Raw genomic sequence first — 18128 nt, 5'->3', positions numbered from 1 at the left:
TATTCCTCTATCTCTGCCCCCCCCTTGTCTTCCTTTCATGTCCTTGGGATCACATTGTGGGCGGAGAAGGCACACGTGTTATTGTGTTTTTAAAAGGGGCTCAGTTTGGGGAGGAAGGGGGCTCTACCCTCATCCCACTCTATATCTTGTGCTTTCTCTGAAGATAAGCAGACTTATGCTTTGACTTGCAGCTCAACCCCACGTTCGACTTGCGACGCAATTTTCCTTTGCAGGAAAGAGTCCTGCTGTAAGCTGTCTATTCTGGTGTTGAAGAGGGCCTATAAAACACAATGGTCAAGACATAGAACATAAACTCTGCTCCGTGCCACAGACTTTCTTTTCTCTGTCCTGAACCTTCCAGGATTCAGCTTCACGAGATGCTCACGAGTTCTAGTGTTACGGGAGTGCAAGGAAAACGTGCTCCTACCACACTGCTGGTCATCGTCTCCTGCTTGGCACTGGGGGCAGTCCAAAGCACTGTATTTTTCGCTCCATAAGACGCACCTGTCCATAAGACACACCTAGTTTTTAGAGGGGGAATGCAAGGAAAAAATATTCTTTAAAGGGATCGTTGAATAGAGCCTGTATGCATCCCAGGCTCTGCTCAGCGCTCCCTTTCATGAGCCGCATGGAGTGTGTGTGCGGCACTTGCAGGCTTTTCCCTGAGGAGGGAGAAGGGCAGGCCGCGTGGAGCGTGTGTGCGGCTCTTGGGGGCTTTTCCCCAGGAAGGAGAAGGGACTGATGGGCTGCCCTTCTCCCTCCTCGCGGCTCTTTAAAGGGAGTGCTGAGCAGAACCTCCCACCTGCATTCGCTCCATAAGACGCACACACATTTCCCCTTACTTTTTAGGAGGGGGAAAGTGCATCTTATGGAGCAAAAAATACGGTACCTTTTCCCAGCTTTCAGTTTCGCCGCTGCCTGCGTGTTGGCGGCTTGCTATTGGGAAAGGAAAACTTGTGCTCCTCTAACCTCAAATGACAGCTATAAACAGGTGTGCATGTGTGTGAGAGAGAGAAGAGAGCAGGGTGGTTGGGAAACCTACATGTTTTTATCTGCCGTGACTCAGCACCCAGGCCCAGCCCAGACTCACAACAAGTCCTTCAAGCGTAGTTCCCAGGTATTTTTCCAGATCAGCCTTTTGCCAGCCTGGTGGGCCCCGCCCAGATGTTTCGGACTACAGTTCCCATCAGCCTCCAGCCAAGCGCAGCCGATGGGAATCGTAGTCCAGAACACCTGGAGGGAGCCAGGTTTGCAAAAGGCTGATCTTGAATTCTGTCAAGATGGGGGCGCTGTGGGTGACTAGCTCCTGTGTCCGAGAAATCAGTTGCTGACCCTGGAAGGGGTTGCCCTCCCGTTGAAGGAGCAGGTTTGCAGTTTCGGGGGGGGGGGTCTGGATCTAGCTGTGTCCCTGGAGACTCGGGTACCCTCCGGGGCTGGAAGTACCTTTAACCAAATGCAGCTGGTTCAGCAGCTACTGTCCACTGTAGTCCGCTGGTGTCAAACTAGCTGAGTTCTCCTCCTGATCCAGCAGGACTCTTCCCCCCTAGGTTTGGCTGTTAAAGATGAGAGCTTGGTTCCCTGGCTTTGGGGGGGTCTGCGGCTGCCAGCTTTGGGCTTCCTGCAATAGCATCCCATGCTTGGGGAGGCTTCAAAAAATGATTTGTGAAATGGCTTCAGGAGATGTTCACTCCACTGCTTCCATCGGCAGAACAGGCACAATATACCCCTTCCACATAAGAGAACTAGATATTTCAGTCTGCGGCCACCTACACTTTGGAACTCCCTGCCTGTTGGCATCACTGTACTCTTTTGGGCACCTGCTAAAAACATTTTTGGCTAGACAAGCCTGCTCAGGTGTTTAGAAAGCTGATGCGAGTTTTAATCTGTTCTTAGACTTTATCGTTGCTATCGCTGCTGATTTTACTTACCGATAATTTTATTGTTTTATCTTTTTGAAGACCGCGGGAAGGTTTTGTTTGTTTGTTTGTGTTTACTGTCAAATTGATCAAAATGGAGCGATGGTGGGTCCCATCTGAGTCCCAAACCATCTCTTCTGCTTATAACACACACCTGTGGAAGCAATAAGGGCTGACTCAACCTGTGGGTCCCCAGATGTTGTTGGACTACAACTCCCATCATTCCTAGCCAGCGGTCAGGGGTGATGGGAGTTGTAGTCCAACAACATCTGGGGACCCACAGGTCGAGAACCGCTAGACTAGATGATTCTGAAGGTCTCTTCCAACTCTAGACTTCTATGATTCATTGCTGGGGTAGGGAGGGTGAAAGAAGAGTCAGTGGGGTGTGTGGCCCTTGTACTTACTGTAGTGCCTGATGGTGGAGGAAGGAAAAGGGTGAGCTCTGCTCAGGTGTCACCCAACACCTGCCTTTTTCTAACATCTAGAAGCCCTTGGAAAAGTCCGCCTCTGTATTTTAAAGTCAGAATATGACATAAAATTGCCCCCTGGAATCCCAGCTTGGAAACGCAGATGTGGGGCGGAAGCAGAAGGGGCCTAGAGACTTGCACATGTTCTCTCCCAGATATCCTCCTTTTCTACATCATGCAAATTCTGTGGTTTTGCTTAAGTGGCGCAGACCCGCCTTGTGGCTTTCGAACGGTGAAAACCGCTGCTGTTAAGAATGCCGCAAAGTTGTCTGAGAGCTCGAGGCACCGGCAGTAAAGCCTTTTTGCCGACCCTGCATCCTTGGAGGCTGAAATCGCAGCCGGCTCCTTCTCTTTCCAGGATGCTTGGGCTACCAGCGGCTACGACGACGGCTGTGTTTTCTCCCCTCACTTTTGGAGGAGCGCTGTGTCCTTTTTAACAGCTCTAGATGCTGTGTTATTTTTAGCAGCTGTATGTTTCATAACGTCAGCAATAGGAAGACCTTTCTGGCAGTAAAAAGCTGCTGGACTGTGGAAGAGGTTGGGTAGCCCTCTGTGGTACCTTCCTACTCTATGATTCCATGCAAATTTTCACATTTACTCGTATTCTGTATTTGTTTGGTCCAGCAGAGGGACAGAGTTTTAGGCAGAATACTGCCTGGCGTCTGGGAATCCTGCTAAATAATAATAATAATAATAATTTATTATTTATACCCCGCCCATCTGGCTGAGTTTCCCCAGCCACTCTGGGCGGCTCCCAATCAGTATTAAAAACAATACAGCGTTACATATTAAAAACATCCCTAAACAGGGCTGCCTTAAGATGTCTTCTGAACGTCAGGTAATTCTTTATCTCTTTGACATCTGATGGGAGGGCGTTCCACAGGGCGGGCGCCACTACCGAGAAGGCCCTCTGCCTGGTTCCCTGTAACCTCACTTCTCGCAATGAGGGAACCGCCAGAAGGCCCTCGGCGCTGGATCTCAGTGTCCGGGCTGAACGATGGGGGTGGAGACGCTCCTTCAGGTATACAGGACCGAGTCCGTTTAGGGCTTTAAAGGTCAGCACCAACACTTTGAATTGTGCTCGGAAACGTACTGGGAGCCAATGCAGATCTCTCAGAACCGGTGTTATGTGGTCCTGGCGGCCACTCCCAGTTACCAGTCTAGCTGCCGCATTCTGGATTAGTTGCAGTTTCCGGGTCACCTTCAAAGGTAGCCCCACGTAGAGTGCATTGCAGTAGTCCAAGCGGGAGATAACTAGAGCATGCACCACTCTGGCGAGACAGTCTGCGGGGAGGTAGGGTCTAAGCCTGCGTACCAGGTGGAGCTGGTAGACAGCTGCCCTGGACACAGAGTTAATCTGCGCCTCCATGGACAGCTGTGAGTCCAAAATGACTCCCAGGCTGCGCACCTGGTCCTTCAGGGGCACAGTTACCCCATTCAGGACCAGGGAATCCTCCACACCTGCCCGCCTCCTGTCCCCCAAAAACAGTACTTCTGTCTTGTCAGGATTCAACCTCAATCTGTTAGCCGCCATCCAACCTCCAACCGCCTCCAGGCACTCACACAGGACCTTCACCGCCTTCACTGGTTCTGATTTAAAGGAGAGGTAGAGCTGGGTGTCATCTGCATACTGATGAACACCCAGTCCAAACCCCCTGATGATCTCTCCCAGCGGCTTCATATAGATATTAAAAAGCATGGGGGAGAGGACAGAACCCTGAGGCACCCCACAAGTGAGAGCCCAGGGGTCTGAACACTCACCCCCCACCACCACCTTCTGGACACGGCCCAGGAGGAAGGAGCGGAACCACTGTATGACAGTGCCCCCAGCTCCCAGCCCCTCTAGACGGTCCAGAAGGATGTTATGGTCGATGGTGTCAAAGGCCGCTGAGAGATCCAGCAGAACTAGGAAACAGCTCTCACCTTTGTCCCTAGCCCGCCGGAGATCATCAACCAGCGCGACCAAGGCAGTTTCAGTCCCATGGTGAGGCCTGAATCCCGATTGGAAGGGATCCAAATGGTCCGTTTCCTCCAGGCGTGCTTGGAGTTGTTCAGCAACCACCCGCTCAATCACCTTGCCCAAGAATGGCAGATTTGAGACTGGGCGATAGTTGGCCAAATTGGTCGGGTCTAAAGATGTTTTTTTAAGAAGCGGTTTAATGACCGCCTCTTTCAGCGGGTCTGGGAAGGCTCCCTCACAGAGGGAAGCATTCACCACCCCGCAGAGCCCATCGCCCAGCCCTTCCCGGCTCGCTTTTATCAGCCAGGATGGGCAAGGATCAAGGAGACAGGTGGTCGGTTTCACTCGTCCAAGCAGCCTGTCCACATCCTCGGAGGTAACAGATTGGAATTGATCCCATGTAACAGGACCAGACAGAACTCTAGCACTCTCCCGCCCTGGCCCTGCTCCCACGGTGGAGTCTACCTCCTTCTGAATCTGAGCGATTTTATCTGCAAAAAACTTTGCAAAAGCATTGCAGGAGATCTTGGGGTCCCTACCAGGCCCCGGTGGTACAGGTGGTTCTGATAGATTGCGAACCACCTGAAAAAGTCTCCTGCTGCTGTTTTCTGCAGATGCAATGGAGGCGGCGAAGAAGGCCCTCTTCGCCGTCGCCATTGCCACTTGGTAGGCTCGACGTTGAGCTCTAACCCGTGTCCGGTCTGATTCAGAATGAGTTTTCCGCCACCGGCGCTCTAGCCGTCTCAACGATTGTTTCATTCGTTGAAACACCATTCCTGCCTCCCATTCCTTTAAATTTCGCAAAGTGTGCCCAAGTTCAAATGTGTCCTCACAGCTTTAAGGGCTGGAAGCCTGCTTCTCTTCTTTTTCTTTTTTTTGCGACGGTGGTTGTGGCAGCTGGGAGCCTTCAAACGCTGCTGCCTTGTGCGCTCGGGACTTAATTCTCTGCTTCCTTTGTGTTGAATGTGCAGAATGTCCCAACCCAAACATCCCTGGATTTGCCCTGCTTAAGAGCTCCGGCTGCGATTGGCAGATTAAAATCAGCAGCTCTGATGTCTTGCTGTAGGCCACCTTCCCCCTCCAGTAACCTGATCTTTTGAAGATGTTGCTCCTGATTTTTAGACTAATTGATCTTTTGGAAATGTGACGTTGAGCCTGTTTTTGCAGACGCCACAAATGTCCCCGACTGCTTTGGGGAGAAGAGGCGACATAGTTTATAGAATTAAGTCAGTAGAGAAATGTCCCACCTCCCTGCCACCCAGTCTCTCACAACATGAGAATTCTAATAAAGCCAAATCTTGGAAGATTCAGGACAGGTAGCAGAAAATCCTTCTCTATGCAGAGCCTAGTTAAACTATGGAACTCCCACCTGCAGGAGGCAGTGAAGACCACTAACTTGGATGGCTTTAAGAGAGGATTAAGTATAAGGCTAGGACGCGGGTGGCGCTGTGGGTTAAACCACAGAGCCACGACTTGCCAATCAGAAGGTTGGCGGTTCGAATCCCCACAACAGGGTGAGCTCCCGTTGCTCAGTCCCTGCTCCTGACAACCTAGCAGTTCGAAAGCACGTCAAAGTGCAAGTAGATAAATAGGTACCACTCTGGCAGGAAGGTAAACGGCGTTTCCGTGCGCTGCTCTGGTTCGCCAGAAGCGGCTTAGTCCTGCTGGCCACATGACCCGGAAGCTGTACACCAGCTCCCTAGGCCAATAAAGCGAGATGAGCGCCGCAACCCCAGAGTCGGCCAGAACTGGACCTAATGGTCAGGTGTCCCTTTACTTTTAAGTATAAGGCTATGATCCTATCTGTCCTAGGACAGATAGGGCCAACATAGTTTCAAAATTGTATAAGGTGTTATTAGATAAGGGGAAATCACCAAAGGAAAGTTTGAAAGAATATTATTGGAAGTTAGAAATTCAGGAACAGATTTTAGATGAAGAATGGGAAAGAATATTAGGCAACCACCCTTTGTTGCCACCTCCAGGAAGAAGGGTTGAAGTTGGTACAAAAATGGTATTATACACCTGTAAGGTTATATCATATTACAAAATCTGGAAGTAAGAATTGTTGGAGGAAATGTGGAGTGATGGGAACGTACAGTCATATGTGGTGGGATTGTCTGTTAGTTAATGAATTTTGGAAAGAGATTGGTATAGAAATATCGGGAATTGTGGGTAGGAAGGTGGGAATATCTAAATTAATGGTTCTTATTAGTCTGAGTAGCACCAAGTTAAAAACAAAAGAGGAATATAAATGGGTAAAATTGATGGTGACTGCAGCCAGACAGGTTATAGCGAGTTATTGGAAAAGTGCAGAAGAGGAAGGGGTGAACCAGTGGAGGAAAAGACCTGAATAATATTATAAGAAAGAGGAGGATTGGTTTGAGAAGATATGGAATTATTTGGGTAGGTTTGAACAATTTGCGGCAATTAAAATGTTAAAAGTTAAATAAACCTTGTGGAGGGAGGAATGTTAAGGTATATAAAAGTGTACATATTATTATAATAATCATTATCATTATCATCATTCATTAACCCCTATCCTTCACCAGCAGGAGAGCTTAAATGTCAAAACAATCCAAATGTCACAATTTAAAGCAGCTAAAACAGATTGCAATCACAGGAATGGGGTGGGCCCTAGAGACTGTTTTGGAGAAGCACACCTGCGCACATGCATTGCGCATGATGCATCCTGGCCCAAGCTATGATTACCATGCTGCTGGACAGCTATGACTCAATGTTTTGGTTTTCAGATGGCAGGCAAACATTTAATTTAATCCTCTGCAGCTCATTCGTGGAACCTGTTTTAATGACAGCTTGTAGTGCAACAGAAAGATTGCTTTTGAGCACATCCAGAGTGATACTGGACTCAGCTACATTAGTAGATGAAGAAAAAGTTATAAATGTGTTATAACACTGTGAAACCAATGGTGCTGTAGAGCTAAAATTGGAACTTTGAAATGTTCCATTGTGAGCTTTAAAACTACAACTAATCCAGAATGCGGCAGCTAGACTGGTGACTGGGAGCGGCCGCCGAGACCATATAACACCGGTCTTGAAAGACCTACATTGGCTCCCAGTACGTTTCCAAGCACAATTCAAAGTGTTGGTGCTGACCTTTAAAGCCCTAAACGGCCTCAAAGGCCCAGTATACCTGAAGGAGCGTCTCCACCCCCATCGTCCAGCCCAGACACTGAGGTCCAGCTCCAAGGGCCTTCTGGTGGTTCCCTCCCTGCGAGAAGCGAGGCTACAGGGAACCAGGCAGAGGGCCTTCTCGGTGGTGGCGCCCGCCCTGTGTAACGCCCTCCCATCAGATGTCAAAGCGATAAACATCTACCTGACATTCAGAAGACATCTGAAGGCAGCCCTGTTCAGGGAAGTTTTTAATATGTGACATTGTAGTGTATCTTTCATCTTTGTTGGAAGCTGCTCAGAGTGGCTGGGGAGACCCAGCCAGATGGGCGAGGTACAAATAATAAATTATTATTATTATTATTATTATTATTATTATTATTATTATTATAAAACAGGTTTTTTAGAGCGTTTTTTATAGGTGTGTAGAAGCAGCCATTGCCTCGCTTCCGGGTACCCACAAGCCAGAACTCCTCTCTATCTGACACAGGAAGGGGTGTCTTTTGGGGGCGACGGGGGGCTTGTGTCAGATTGGCTGCCGGAGACCCACATGTAAGAACAATTAGGCTTATGGGCAGCATTCGAAATCCACCAGGTGCTTTTTGCACCTGGCTATTGTCCACCTGTGACCAGGTGAAGATGCCCAGATGGCGCCTGACATCTCCATCACCTGGAGCTGCTTGCCTGGCGATCCTTGGATCTTGCCTGTTCTCACACTCTAGCAACACGTTCTGTCGAATTCTATCTTTTACCTGCACAGTCAGAACGAGTTTCAAGAAAGGAAAAGTCATATTGACAAATACAACTTGGGAGCTGTTTGGCCCCCAAATGGCAACTAGGCATTCTGTTTCAGCGACTGTAACTCTGGCTTAAGGAGCCATTTGGCGCCTAGTTTATATATCTGAGCTTCTAACACTGCATGTGGGACCTCCTCAGTGGTCGTGCCCCCCCCCCCCGTGCCAATTACAGATCTCTGTTCCAGGGCCTCATCCTAATTTTTAATGGGCCTTAAAGGTAACCTCAAATTTCGGCTTAATCTAGAGGACTGATCTAGGACGTCAGACTGTGTTCTTCAGAGCTGAATAGGTTATTTTTTTGTTCGTTTGTTACGCTTGGCATGGAATTGGGGTATTTTAATCTGATTTTGTTGTTGGGTTTCATGTGGATGTAAACTACTTTGGGAGGCTAGGTAAAGGTAAAGGGACCCCTGACCATTAGGTCCAGTCGTGGCCGACTCTGGGGTTGCGGCACTCATCTCGCTTTATTGGCCGAGGGAGCCGGCGTACAGCTTCCGGGTCGTGTGGCCAGCATGACTAAGCCGCTTCTGGCGAACCAGAGCAGCGCATGGAAATGCCATTTACCTTCCCGCCGGAGTGGTACCTCTTTATCTACTTGCACTTTGACGTGCTTTCAGGCTGCTAGGTTGGCAGGATCTGGGACCGAGCAACGGGAGCTCACCCCGTCGCGGGGATTCGAACCGCCAGCCTTCTGATTGGCAAGCCCAAGAGGCTCAGTGGTTTAACCCACAGCGCCACCCGCGTCCCATACTTTGGGAGGCTATTATGCCTTAAAAGCCCATTAAAACAAGCTCACCTGTCTCGCCGAGACGCCTGCCTGCCTGAGTCTCTGCCTTGGATCCAAGGGCGGTGGTGATTTTTTTCTTGGCAACAGCTCCAAGGTTTTGCTTGCGGGGTGGAGAGTCGGTGCTGTCCTTCTCCCTCTCTTTGAAGGTGCCTGGCACTCAGTATAATTATAATCACCTGGAGCTTTTCAACCGTTTGGTACATTTCCTGTGCACCTTGGAAATGTAATTCCTGGAGAGCTGCAAGGTGTGCGCTTGTATAGCTACACTGTGGAACTCCCTCCTGCAGCAGGTGGCAATGACCACCAACTTGGCTGGATTCAGAGCAGGATTAGACATATTCATAGAGGAAAATAAGGCTATTGAAGGCTACTAGCCACAATGGCTTTGCTCTGACATCCACAGTTGGAGGCAGCGACGCTTCTAAATTCCAGTTGCTGGAAGCTGCAGGAGAGAAAATGTTCTTGCGCTCGGTTGGCCCCTGTGAGAACAGGATGCCAGGCTAAGATGGGCCCCCTTTGGCCTGATCCAGCATGCTCTTCTTCGCTTCTTGTGTCTTTATAAACGCAAGGAGATTCACTGGTGACTATAATTTGGACAACTTTAAACATCTTGCAGAATGCACACTCCTCCACCCCCAACCAGCCTTGATGTTAAACTTATGTGAAGATGGGCCATCTTAATCCGGACAGAATGGAGTTTATCAGTGAATACCTACAAAAGGCGACACGGGTGGCGCTGTGGGTTAAACCACAGAGCCTAGGGCTTGCCGATCGGAAGGTCGGCGGTTCGAATCCCCGCAACGGGGTGAGCTCCCGTTGCTCGGTCCCTGCTCCTGCCAACCTAGCAGTTCGAAAGCACGTCAAAGTGCAAGTAGATAAATAGGTACCACTCCAGCGGGAAGGTAAACGGCGTTTCCGTGCGCTGCTCTGGTTTGCCAGAAGCGGCTTAGTCCTGCTGGCCACGTGACCCGGAAGCTGTACGCCGGCTCCCTCGGCCAGTAAAGCGAGATGAGCGCCGCAACCCCAGAGTCTGTCATGACTGGACCTAATGGTCAGGGGTCCCTTTACCTTTACCTACAAAAGGGACAGCGTGTGATCATTCATCCCTAGTCAGTGCAAATTTCCTTTGTGGCTCTTGATACAGGATGTGTGTCTATACCCACCCACCAAAATAACTTTGGATGAAAAGTGACAAAAATTTAAAAAGTGTGTTTTGCTTTCTCTCTCTCCCCCTCCGCCCCCCTCCCTGCTTTTACAGGTAATCCCACCTGTGAGCTGCAGCCAAATTTGACCCAAAATGGCCGGCGCTTCCGTCAAAGTGGCTGTCCGGGTCCGGCCATTCAACGCCCGCGAAATCAGCCGGGATGCCAAATGTATCATTCAGATGCAGGGGAAAACAACCTGTAAGTGGCTTTGTTGGGGTGTGTGTGTGTGTATGTATGTCCAGCTGTCTTTGAGCCTAATCGATTTTTTAGTGTGGCATCACCTGTACTTTGGAACTCCCTGCCAATGGACGGCAAGCAGGCACCTTCGCTGTACTCTTTTTGGTGCCTGCTGAAAACATTTTTATTTAGATAAACCTGTCCTGAATGTGGATCGTGTATGTTTTCATCTGTTTTTAGTTTATTGATTTGTTGTTGTTTTTTAATGTTGCTTTTACTGATAATTGCTGTTGTTTCAGTCTCTGCTATCCAGCGGCGTAATAATTTTGTGAAATAATAACTTTAAAAAACGCGATAGTTTGGATCTCACCAAAAAGCACCCAGATCATTGGGGTTGCAGCCACGTTATGCGAAGAAGCTGTTGAAAAACGAGGAAGCCTCCTACATCCTTAACATGGAGCCAGACTTTTGACCCACCAAGCTCAGTACTGGCAACACTGGCTGGCAGCAACCTTCTGGGCTTTCAGAGCCAGGGAGTTCTCATGGCCCTACCTGGAAATGCCATTGGGGACTTGGGCTCATTCCCTGCCTTTGCTCCCCAGGAAAAAGGCGGGTGCTTCCCTTTCTTCCCCAGGAGGCAACAAAGGGGGGGGTGAGGAGTGGGGTTTTTTGTTTGTTTTTTTGCACTTTAAACCCATCCCTCCTCCTATAGAAATTTGGTACTGCCAAGGTCAGGTGACCTATTAGGGATAATTTAACTGTGACTCCTGCATTACTGGGGTTTGGGCCGGATGACCTTTGGGGGTCCCTTACAACTCTGCGGTTCCTATTTGATCAGGAGCTTTGAGCCTCCATCCGTGGGCTTCCCTCTGAACAAGGAGTGTGGTGGAGTCTCCTTCTTTGGAGGTCTTGAAGCAGAGGCTTGACAACCATATGTCAGGAGTGCTCTGATGGGGTTTCCTGCTTGGCAGGGGGTTGGACTCCATGGCCCTTGGGGTCTCTTCCAACTCTATGATTCTATGATTGAGTCTAAGCTGCCTGCTGCTGTTTTGAGTTGCTGCTCACTTTAATTAAATCTCCCCAGAATGTCACCTGTAATGCCTGTCACATGGCCTGGCTTAATTAAATCAGTTAATCAGGGCAAAGCATTAATTGCCAAGAGCTGCCTGTACCAAGCTTCCTGAGTTCTTCTGGGACACCTCCAGCCTCAAAAGGCTTTTTTTTAATGGGGGGGGGGATTTGGCTAGTCTTTTCTCTCCCCCGCCCCACATCCAACCAGCCCACTTTTCCTGCTCTGTAACTTTACGCAAAACAAAGCCCAGTTTGGAAAAATTTTGCAACGGATCAGGAAGGGGGGGTAGAATAAAAATCACATGAGAGGGAGTCATTTTCTTAAGGCGGTGTCTGGGGACGGGGACCTTGCATTTGCTAATTTTATTAAGCCTTTGAAACATCTTACAAAACCTCTTCCAAGGAGTCTTTCCGATGATAAACAACTGTCCTCTCCGCTGCCGGTGAAAGGAAGTGGACGAGAAAGTTGTACGTGTTTTGTTTTGTTTTTAAAAAAAAGGGTTATATGGGAAGAAGAATTGTGTGTGATTCTGGCTGACTGAGCAAGTCAACAAGCCCTGGGCTTATAAAAACAGGCTGGATAAACCTCTTTTGGGGCTCATTTAAGTTGAATTAATCCTGTCGCCTGGTGGTGGCTGGGAGAGGGGTGGGGAGTGGGCTTTGCGGACACGCCAGACCCTCTTGCCATCCTGTCCTTGTGCAAACAGCCCCTTCGAAGCCTACAAAACGGAAAGGACTGGCTGCTTTGCCGTTTTTGAATCACTAAAAGCCACGAGAAAGGCCACGCAAAGGAACTTTCTCACGTTCCAGTGGCCCACCTAGTCCAGCCTCCTGTTCTCTCAGATGACTCAGTGGGGAAGCCGCAGGCACAGTCCGTGCCCCAGAGCGCTTTCTCCCTTCCTGTGGTTTCCAGAAACTGGAGTTCAGAAGCATCGCTGCCTCCAACTGCGAAGGCAGAGCCTAGCCATTGTGGCTAGGAGCCAGGGATAGCCCTCTCGTCCCCGTGCGTTCCTCTAATCGTCTTTTAAAGCCATCCAGGTTCGTGGCCATCGTTGCCCCCTGTGGGAGGGAGTTCCACAGTTCAGCTTTCCGCTGTGTGCCTTTTATCCGTCCTGAATCTCCCAACATTCACTGCATGTCCACCAGTTCCAGTTTTATGAGAGACAGAGAGCGGGAGAAAAACTTTTCTCTATCTACGTTTTCCTAGCTGTGGATAATTTTACAAACTTCCATCATGTTAATAAATAATAAAATAATAAATTTTATTTATACCCCGGCCAGAGCCGGGCTCAGAGCAGCTAACACCAATAAAATCACAGTAAAAACGTAATAGGGGGGAAAGAGAGGGGAGAAAAACCCCCAGTTAAAATACAGGTTAAAAATACAGGTTAAAATGCAATTTAAAATGCAGCCTCATTTTAAAGTAGCCGATGTTGCCTCTGACTCACCTTTCCCCTATAGCACAAAGCCCCTTGCACCGTTCCTCATAGGGGAGTCCCTCCAAGTACACAGCTCAGTCGGTAGAGCGTGAGACTCTCAGAGCCATGGGTTCAAGCCACATGTCGGGCAAAAGATTCCTGCACTGCAGGGGGTTGGACTAGATGACCCTCAGGGGTCCCTTCCAACTCTATGTGTCCTTCTCTATTTATTTATTTATTTATTTATTTATACATACCCCGCCCATCTGGCTGAGTTTCCCCAGCCACTCTGGGCGGCTCCCAATCGGGTGTTAAAAACAATACAGCATTAAATATTAAAAACTTCCCTGAACAGGGCTGCCTTCAGATGTCTTTTAAAAATAAGATAGCTGCTTATTTTCTTGACATCTGAAGGGAGGGCGTTCCACAGGGCGGGGGCCACCAGCGGGAAGGCCCTCCGCCTGGTTCCCTATAACCTCACTTCTCACAATGAAGGAACCGCCAGCAGGCCCTCGGAGCTGGACCTCAGTGTCCGGGCAGAACGATGGGGGTGGAGGCTCTCCTTCTGGTATACTGGGCTGAGGCCGTTTAGGGCTTGAAAGGTCAGCACCAACACTTATTGTGCTCGGAAATGTACTGGAAGCCAATGCAGATCTCTCAGGACCGGTGTTAGGTGGTCCTGGCAGCCACTCCCAGTCTTCCTCTACTGGAGGAAGAAGATGCTGACCCCAAGAGGACCTTGTCCTGATCTCTGTGCCCCAGCCTGATCTCTCTCCCTGGCCTTGGCGTTTGTCGCTGTGCCTGCCAGGCTTCCCCACCAGCTGCTTGACCCCCGTCTATATTTAGCCCCGGGACAGCTGAGGGGCCCTTGTGCAGGGGGTACCTGCTGGAGGAGGAAGAGGTGTTGGTGGCCATGGGGTGGGTCGCAGGGGCATCCGGGTTTCCCACAGAGGAAGCCATTCCCCTTTCCCCAAACGCATTACCCGTGGGGTGCTGAGAGGGCAACTTCAAAGCCGCAGCTATTTGAGTTATGCAGGGAATGTTTTTCCAAGAGCTGAGGCTGAGTAATGCCACTGGGCTGGCTTTCCAAGGAGGGGAGCGCATCGCTGTTCCTAGAACGCACATTGAATGCAGGGGAGGGGAGACGTTGACTGTGTTTGCTCCCTGGTGCTTTTCGCCCTGTCCTGCCCAGGGGCGGAGGAAGAGGGTGCCATGTGGGTGGTACGCCCCAGGTGTCACCACTGAGGGGGGTGGCAAAATGCTGGGCGGCACTCACCGTGGGGCCTGCAGCGCGCCCGAGCCACGCATCTCTCCTGGGAGAAACACGGTGGTATGGGCGTGTGCAGGCTCTGCGCTGCCCAAATGGTCCACCTGCTGCCTCTCCCCAGCTGTAGGGCAGCTGAGGAGGCAGGCAGACTCCAGAGGCCCCGTGGTTGCTGCACTGCAGGCGGTTCGACTGGATAGCCTTTGAGGGTCCCCATGAACTCTGTTACTCTGTTATTATACTCAGGGACAAACCTCCATTCCTTAAAGGCCAACCACCAAACCCAAATACCAGAGAGAGGAGAGGCCTTGTAGTGTTTTATTATTTTTATTTTGTATTATTTATAACCTGCCTTTGCTCCAAGGAACTCAAGATTAGAGGCTTTAAAAGAGGACTGGACAAATTCACGGAGGAGGAGAGGGCTATTGATGGCTCGCAGACAGGGTGGTTGTGCTCTGCCTACACAATTGGAGGCACCGATGCTTCCGGACACCAGCTGCTGGAAAAGGCAGGAGGGGAGAGTTGCTCTTCCGCTCGGATCCTGCTTCCGAGTTTCCAGGATGTTGGTCTAGAGGCCTGAGCCAGCAGCTAGGCTCATATGCTCTTAAGACGACACTCGTGGTTCTCTCTCCCCCTCTAATCCCCCAAACAACCCTACAAGGTAGCTTGCAGGCTGAATTGCTCTGGGCATCCATCCAACCTCTGAGGCAAGAGCGCTGTTTTCTGCGACCCAGCAGAGGTGATAAAAAGCTGCAGAGATGGAAGGGATTCAGAGGGTCACCTGGCCTGACCCCCTGCAAAATTACAGTTGCAGCCATCAATATTAGCGGCGTCTCCCCACTTACTTAACCTCTTGCACCCTCCAGGTCCACAGGGAAAAGAAGGGCAATTAAGCCAGAGAATATATAATGTTGGAAGGGACCCCTAGGGTCTCCTGGCAGCGGTGTAGCTAGCCACTCAGGTGCCCAGTTCAGCATGCGCGTCCTGCAGTCGGGGGCGAGGCAAGCTAAGGCAGGGCGCATTGCGTGGAGTCTTCCACTCAGCTGTAGGATGGCTGAGGCGGTGGGCAGATGCAAGCCCCGTGCTGCTCGAAAAAGTGTGGAGCTTGCAGGCAGTCTGCCCGCCGCCTCCCCCTCTGGAGAGATGCGTGGCTCAGGCACATTGCAGGCTCTGCGGTGTGGCACCCAGTGCCCCCCGCCTCATCTAGCTACCAATGGCATAGGAAGGTGGGTGTGGGAGTTGTATTTTTTTAAAAAAAGGGTCGTGAGCCAATTTTTTAAATTCTATTTTAAAAATACATATTTTTTTCCATTTTGTCACCCCCCTCAGTGATGACACCTGGGGCAGCCTGCACCCACCACACCCCCACTTCCTACGCCATTGTCTCCTGGTCCAACCCCACCCTGCAGTACAGGAATCCCAGCTAAGCCACCTGACCTCAGCAGTACCAAATCCCTAAAGCAAGGGTAGGCTAACTAAGGCCCGGGGGCCAGATGTGGCCCAATCGCCTTCTAAATCTGGTCCGCGGATGGTCGAGAATCAGCGTGTTTTTACATGAGTAGAATGTGTCCTTTTATTTAAAATACACCCCTGGGTTATTTGTGGTGCATAGGAATTCATTCATCCCCCCCCAAAAAAAATACAGTCCGGTCCCCCGCAAGGTCTGAGGAGCAGTGGACCTGGCCCCCTGCTGAAAAAGTTTGCTGACCCCTGCCCTAAAGTCTGGCTCTTTGGGAAACGCCCGACTCTTAAATCCTTCTTTCCCCGCAGGTATCGCCAACCCCAAACAGGCAAAAGATGGCCTCAAGAATTTCACCTTTGACTACTCCTACTGGTCTCACACCTCGGTGAGTTTCTTAGGAGGGGGGCAGGTGGGATGAGGACCGGGTGCGGAACTATTGCTGATGGCGAATTGGCAGAATGAGGTTGAAACCTAAGCTGGCCTTCCGCAACCAGGTGCCAACTGGGTGTTCCGGACTGCAAGTCCCACCAGCACCATAAGGCTGTACTGGGTAGGGTATGATGGGAGTTGTAGTGCAGAACTTTGGGGAGACTGGCTGAGGACGGCGCCAACCCCTTGGGATTGGGGGCCAGGAAGAAGGTGGCATTGGTGGTTGTAGCTCCTTGAGCCTGGTGCAAGCCTTGGGGGGGGGGGAGTTTTCTTGGTTATAACCAAGTCCAAGGAAAGACTACCAGCGTTCTCATATCATCAAGTTTAGTTCCAATATGGCAGACCTGCAATGAAGGTTGTCTTGAAAATGATGGTTCCACTGCATATGTCATAAAGGAATGCCAAACCATATAAAAAGTGTCAGGAGTTGTAGACCTTGTTGAAATCTCAAATTATGCATTATCTCCTTTGTAATGTCCAAGTGTAAGATTTGGGGTTGTTTTCCGTATTTCATGTACTGCATAAGACCAATTCTTTTGACAACATATCTACATTGCTATCATCCAAAATGTTCAGTGGCATTATTAATTTTGGGCAACAGACAATAGTTTCCTTAGTAATATTTATTGTTCTTGTCGAATCCCCAAAACCTCGCTCCAGCCAGCATCCCCACCATAAATGATAACATGCACCAAGTTTATTGCAACCCCTCCAACGATTAGGTGATACAGAAGAAAACATTTCTGGCATTTGCAAAGAGGTCTGATGCCATCTCTGTGGAGATTTCAATGAGTTTCCCCTCCCCAAAAAACCTGGAAACAGATTTTAAGGGCCGCGGCTGCCAGATTCTGTTCTAGTTCTTGAGAAGGTTTTGTGTGTTGATGCCTCGTTCCCCCGTTTTTCTAAGGTGTTGCACTCGGTGCAGTGCTGGCTTTTCCTTTTCCCTTCCAGGAGGAGGACCCCAACTTTGCTTCCCAGAGGCAGGTCTACAAGGACATCGGGGAGGAGATGCTCCTGCACTCTTTCGAGGGCTACAACGTCTGCATCTTCGCCTACGGGCAGACGGGCGGCGGCAAGTCCTACACCATGATGGGCAAGCAGGAGAAGGACCAGCAAGGCATCATCCCTCAGGTGGGCCCTGGGGTCTGTGGGGCCGGGGCTTGGAGGGAGAGGCAGAATGGCGTGCAGGAGCCCCAGGACCGTTATAGCATAGAAACACAGAATTGTAGGTTGGAAGGGACCCAATGGGTCATCTGGTTTAATCCACTGCAGTGCAGAAATCACAGCTAAGGGGCAGCTGAGTGTTCTTACCACTCAGCCAAATAAGTTGCATTCCGCTCCCCTGAAATGAGTGGCAAGGCAGCAAGGCTGGTTTACGCCCTACAGTTTCGGCAAATACACAGTGTACAATACTAACCCGTACCCTGAAACAAACAGCCACCTCTGCCCGGCTGAATTGAAGCCTGGTCCCGTCCAACCGTGGTTCCCCCTGGGGTGTCTCACTGTAGCATTCCCAAAGCAAGGAAGGATTGGACTCTGATAAAATACACACAGAGGCTTGACCCACAAGACTCTGGGAGGAGGTGCCAATCATAATAATCCTGTCCACCCCTTGGCCAAGGTCGTTTTATTCACAAAAGAACTTTTTACACAGTGTTCGTAAGAACCAATCAGATTTCCTCTGATCATTTAAAAAACAACCCATGTGGGGCAAAGTTAAAGTTAAAACTACAAAGATCTGATTTCCTACTTGAGCATGCATGTGCAGTTCAGAGGGGGGGAAAGAGGAAATGAAGAGGAATGCTTTTAGGAAACTTCAGAGGTCATAAACAGGAGTAAACAGGAGAGGCAGGATTTACCATCTCCTTATGAACTCTCTTCCTGGCCCTTAAGATTAACAAAATCAAGGAAGGGTACATCAACTGGCCTGTGTACGTGACTTGTCAAGCAAGAGAAATAGGACAGGGATGCAGAGGCATGGATTGATCAGAAATCATATCAAAATGGCTTAAACCCAGTCATCGCAATGCTTTCATTGCTGGCCCA

At 49.9% G+C, this 18128-nt stretch overlaps 1 protein-coding gene across 3 annotated transcripts in view; it reads left to right on the top strand.

The window, feature by feature from the left end:
• The window catches only part of KIF1C (kinesin family member 1C), a 55712-nt gene that overhangs the window by 14893 nt on the left and 22691 nt on the right, over positions 1-18128 (top strand). For all 3 annotated transcript variants that reach the window (XM_081886724.1, XM_081886725.1, XM_081886726.1), the window contains 3 exons: positions 10315-10459; positions 15962-16038; positions 17034-17213. In XM_081886724.1, coding sequence (XP_081742850.1) covers positions 10354-10459; positions 15962-16038; positions 17034-17213 — 363 coding nt within the window. In that variant the 5' untranslated portion in view covers positions 10315-10353. The remainder of the gene's footprint in view (positions 1-10314; positions 10460-15961; positions 16039-17033; positions 17214-18128) is intronic.

This window comes from Podarcis melisellensis (assembly GCF_964234715.1).
Source record: "Podarcis melisellensis genome assembly, chromosome: 13".
Lineage (NCBI taxonomy): Eukaryota > Metazoa > Chordata > Lepidosauria > Squamata > Lacertidae > Podarcis > Podarcis melisellensis.
The sequence above is the reverse complement of the archived record's forward strand: the minus strand, read 5'-3'. Positions and strand labels throughout refer to the sequence as shown.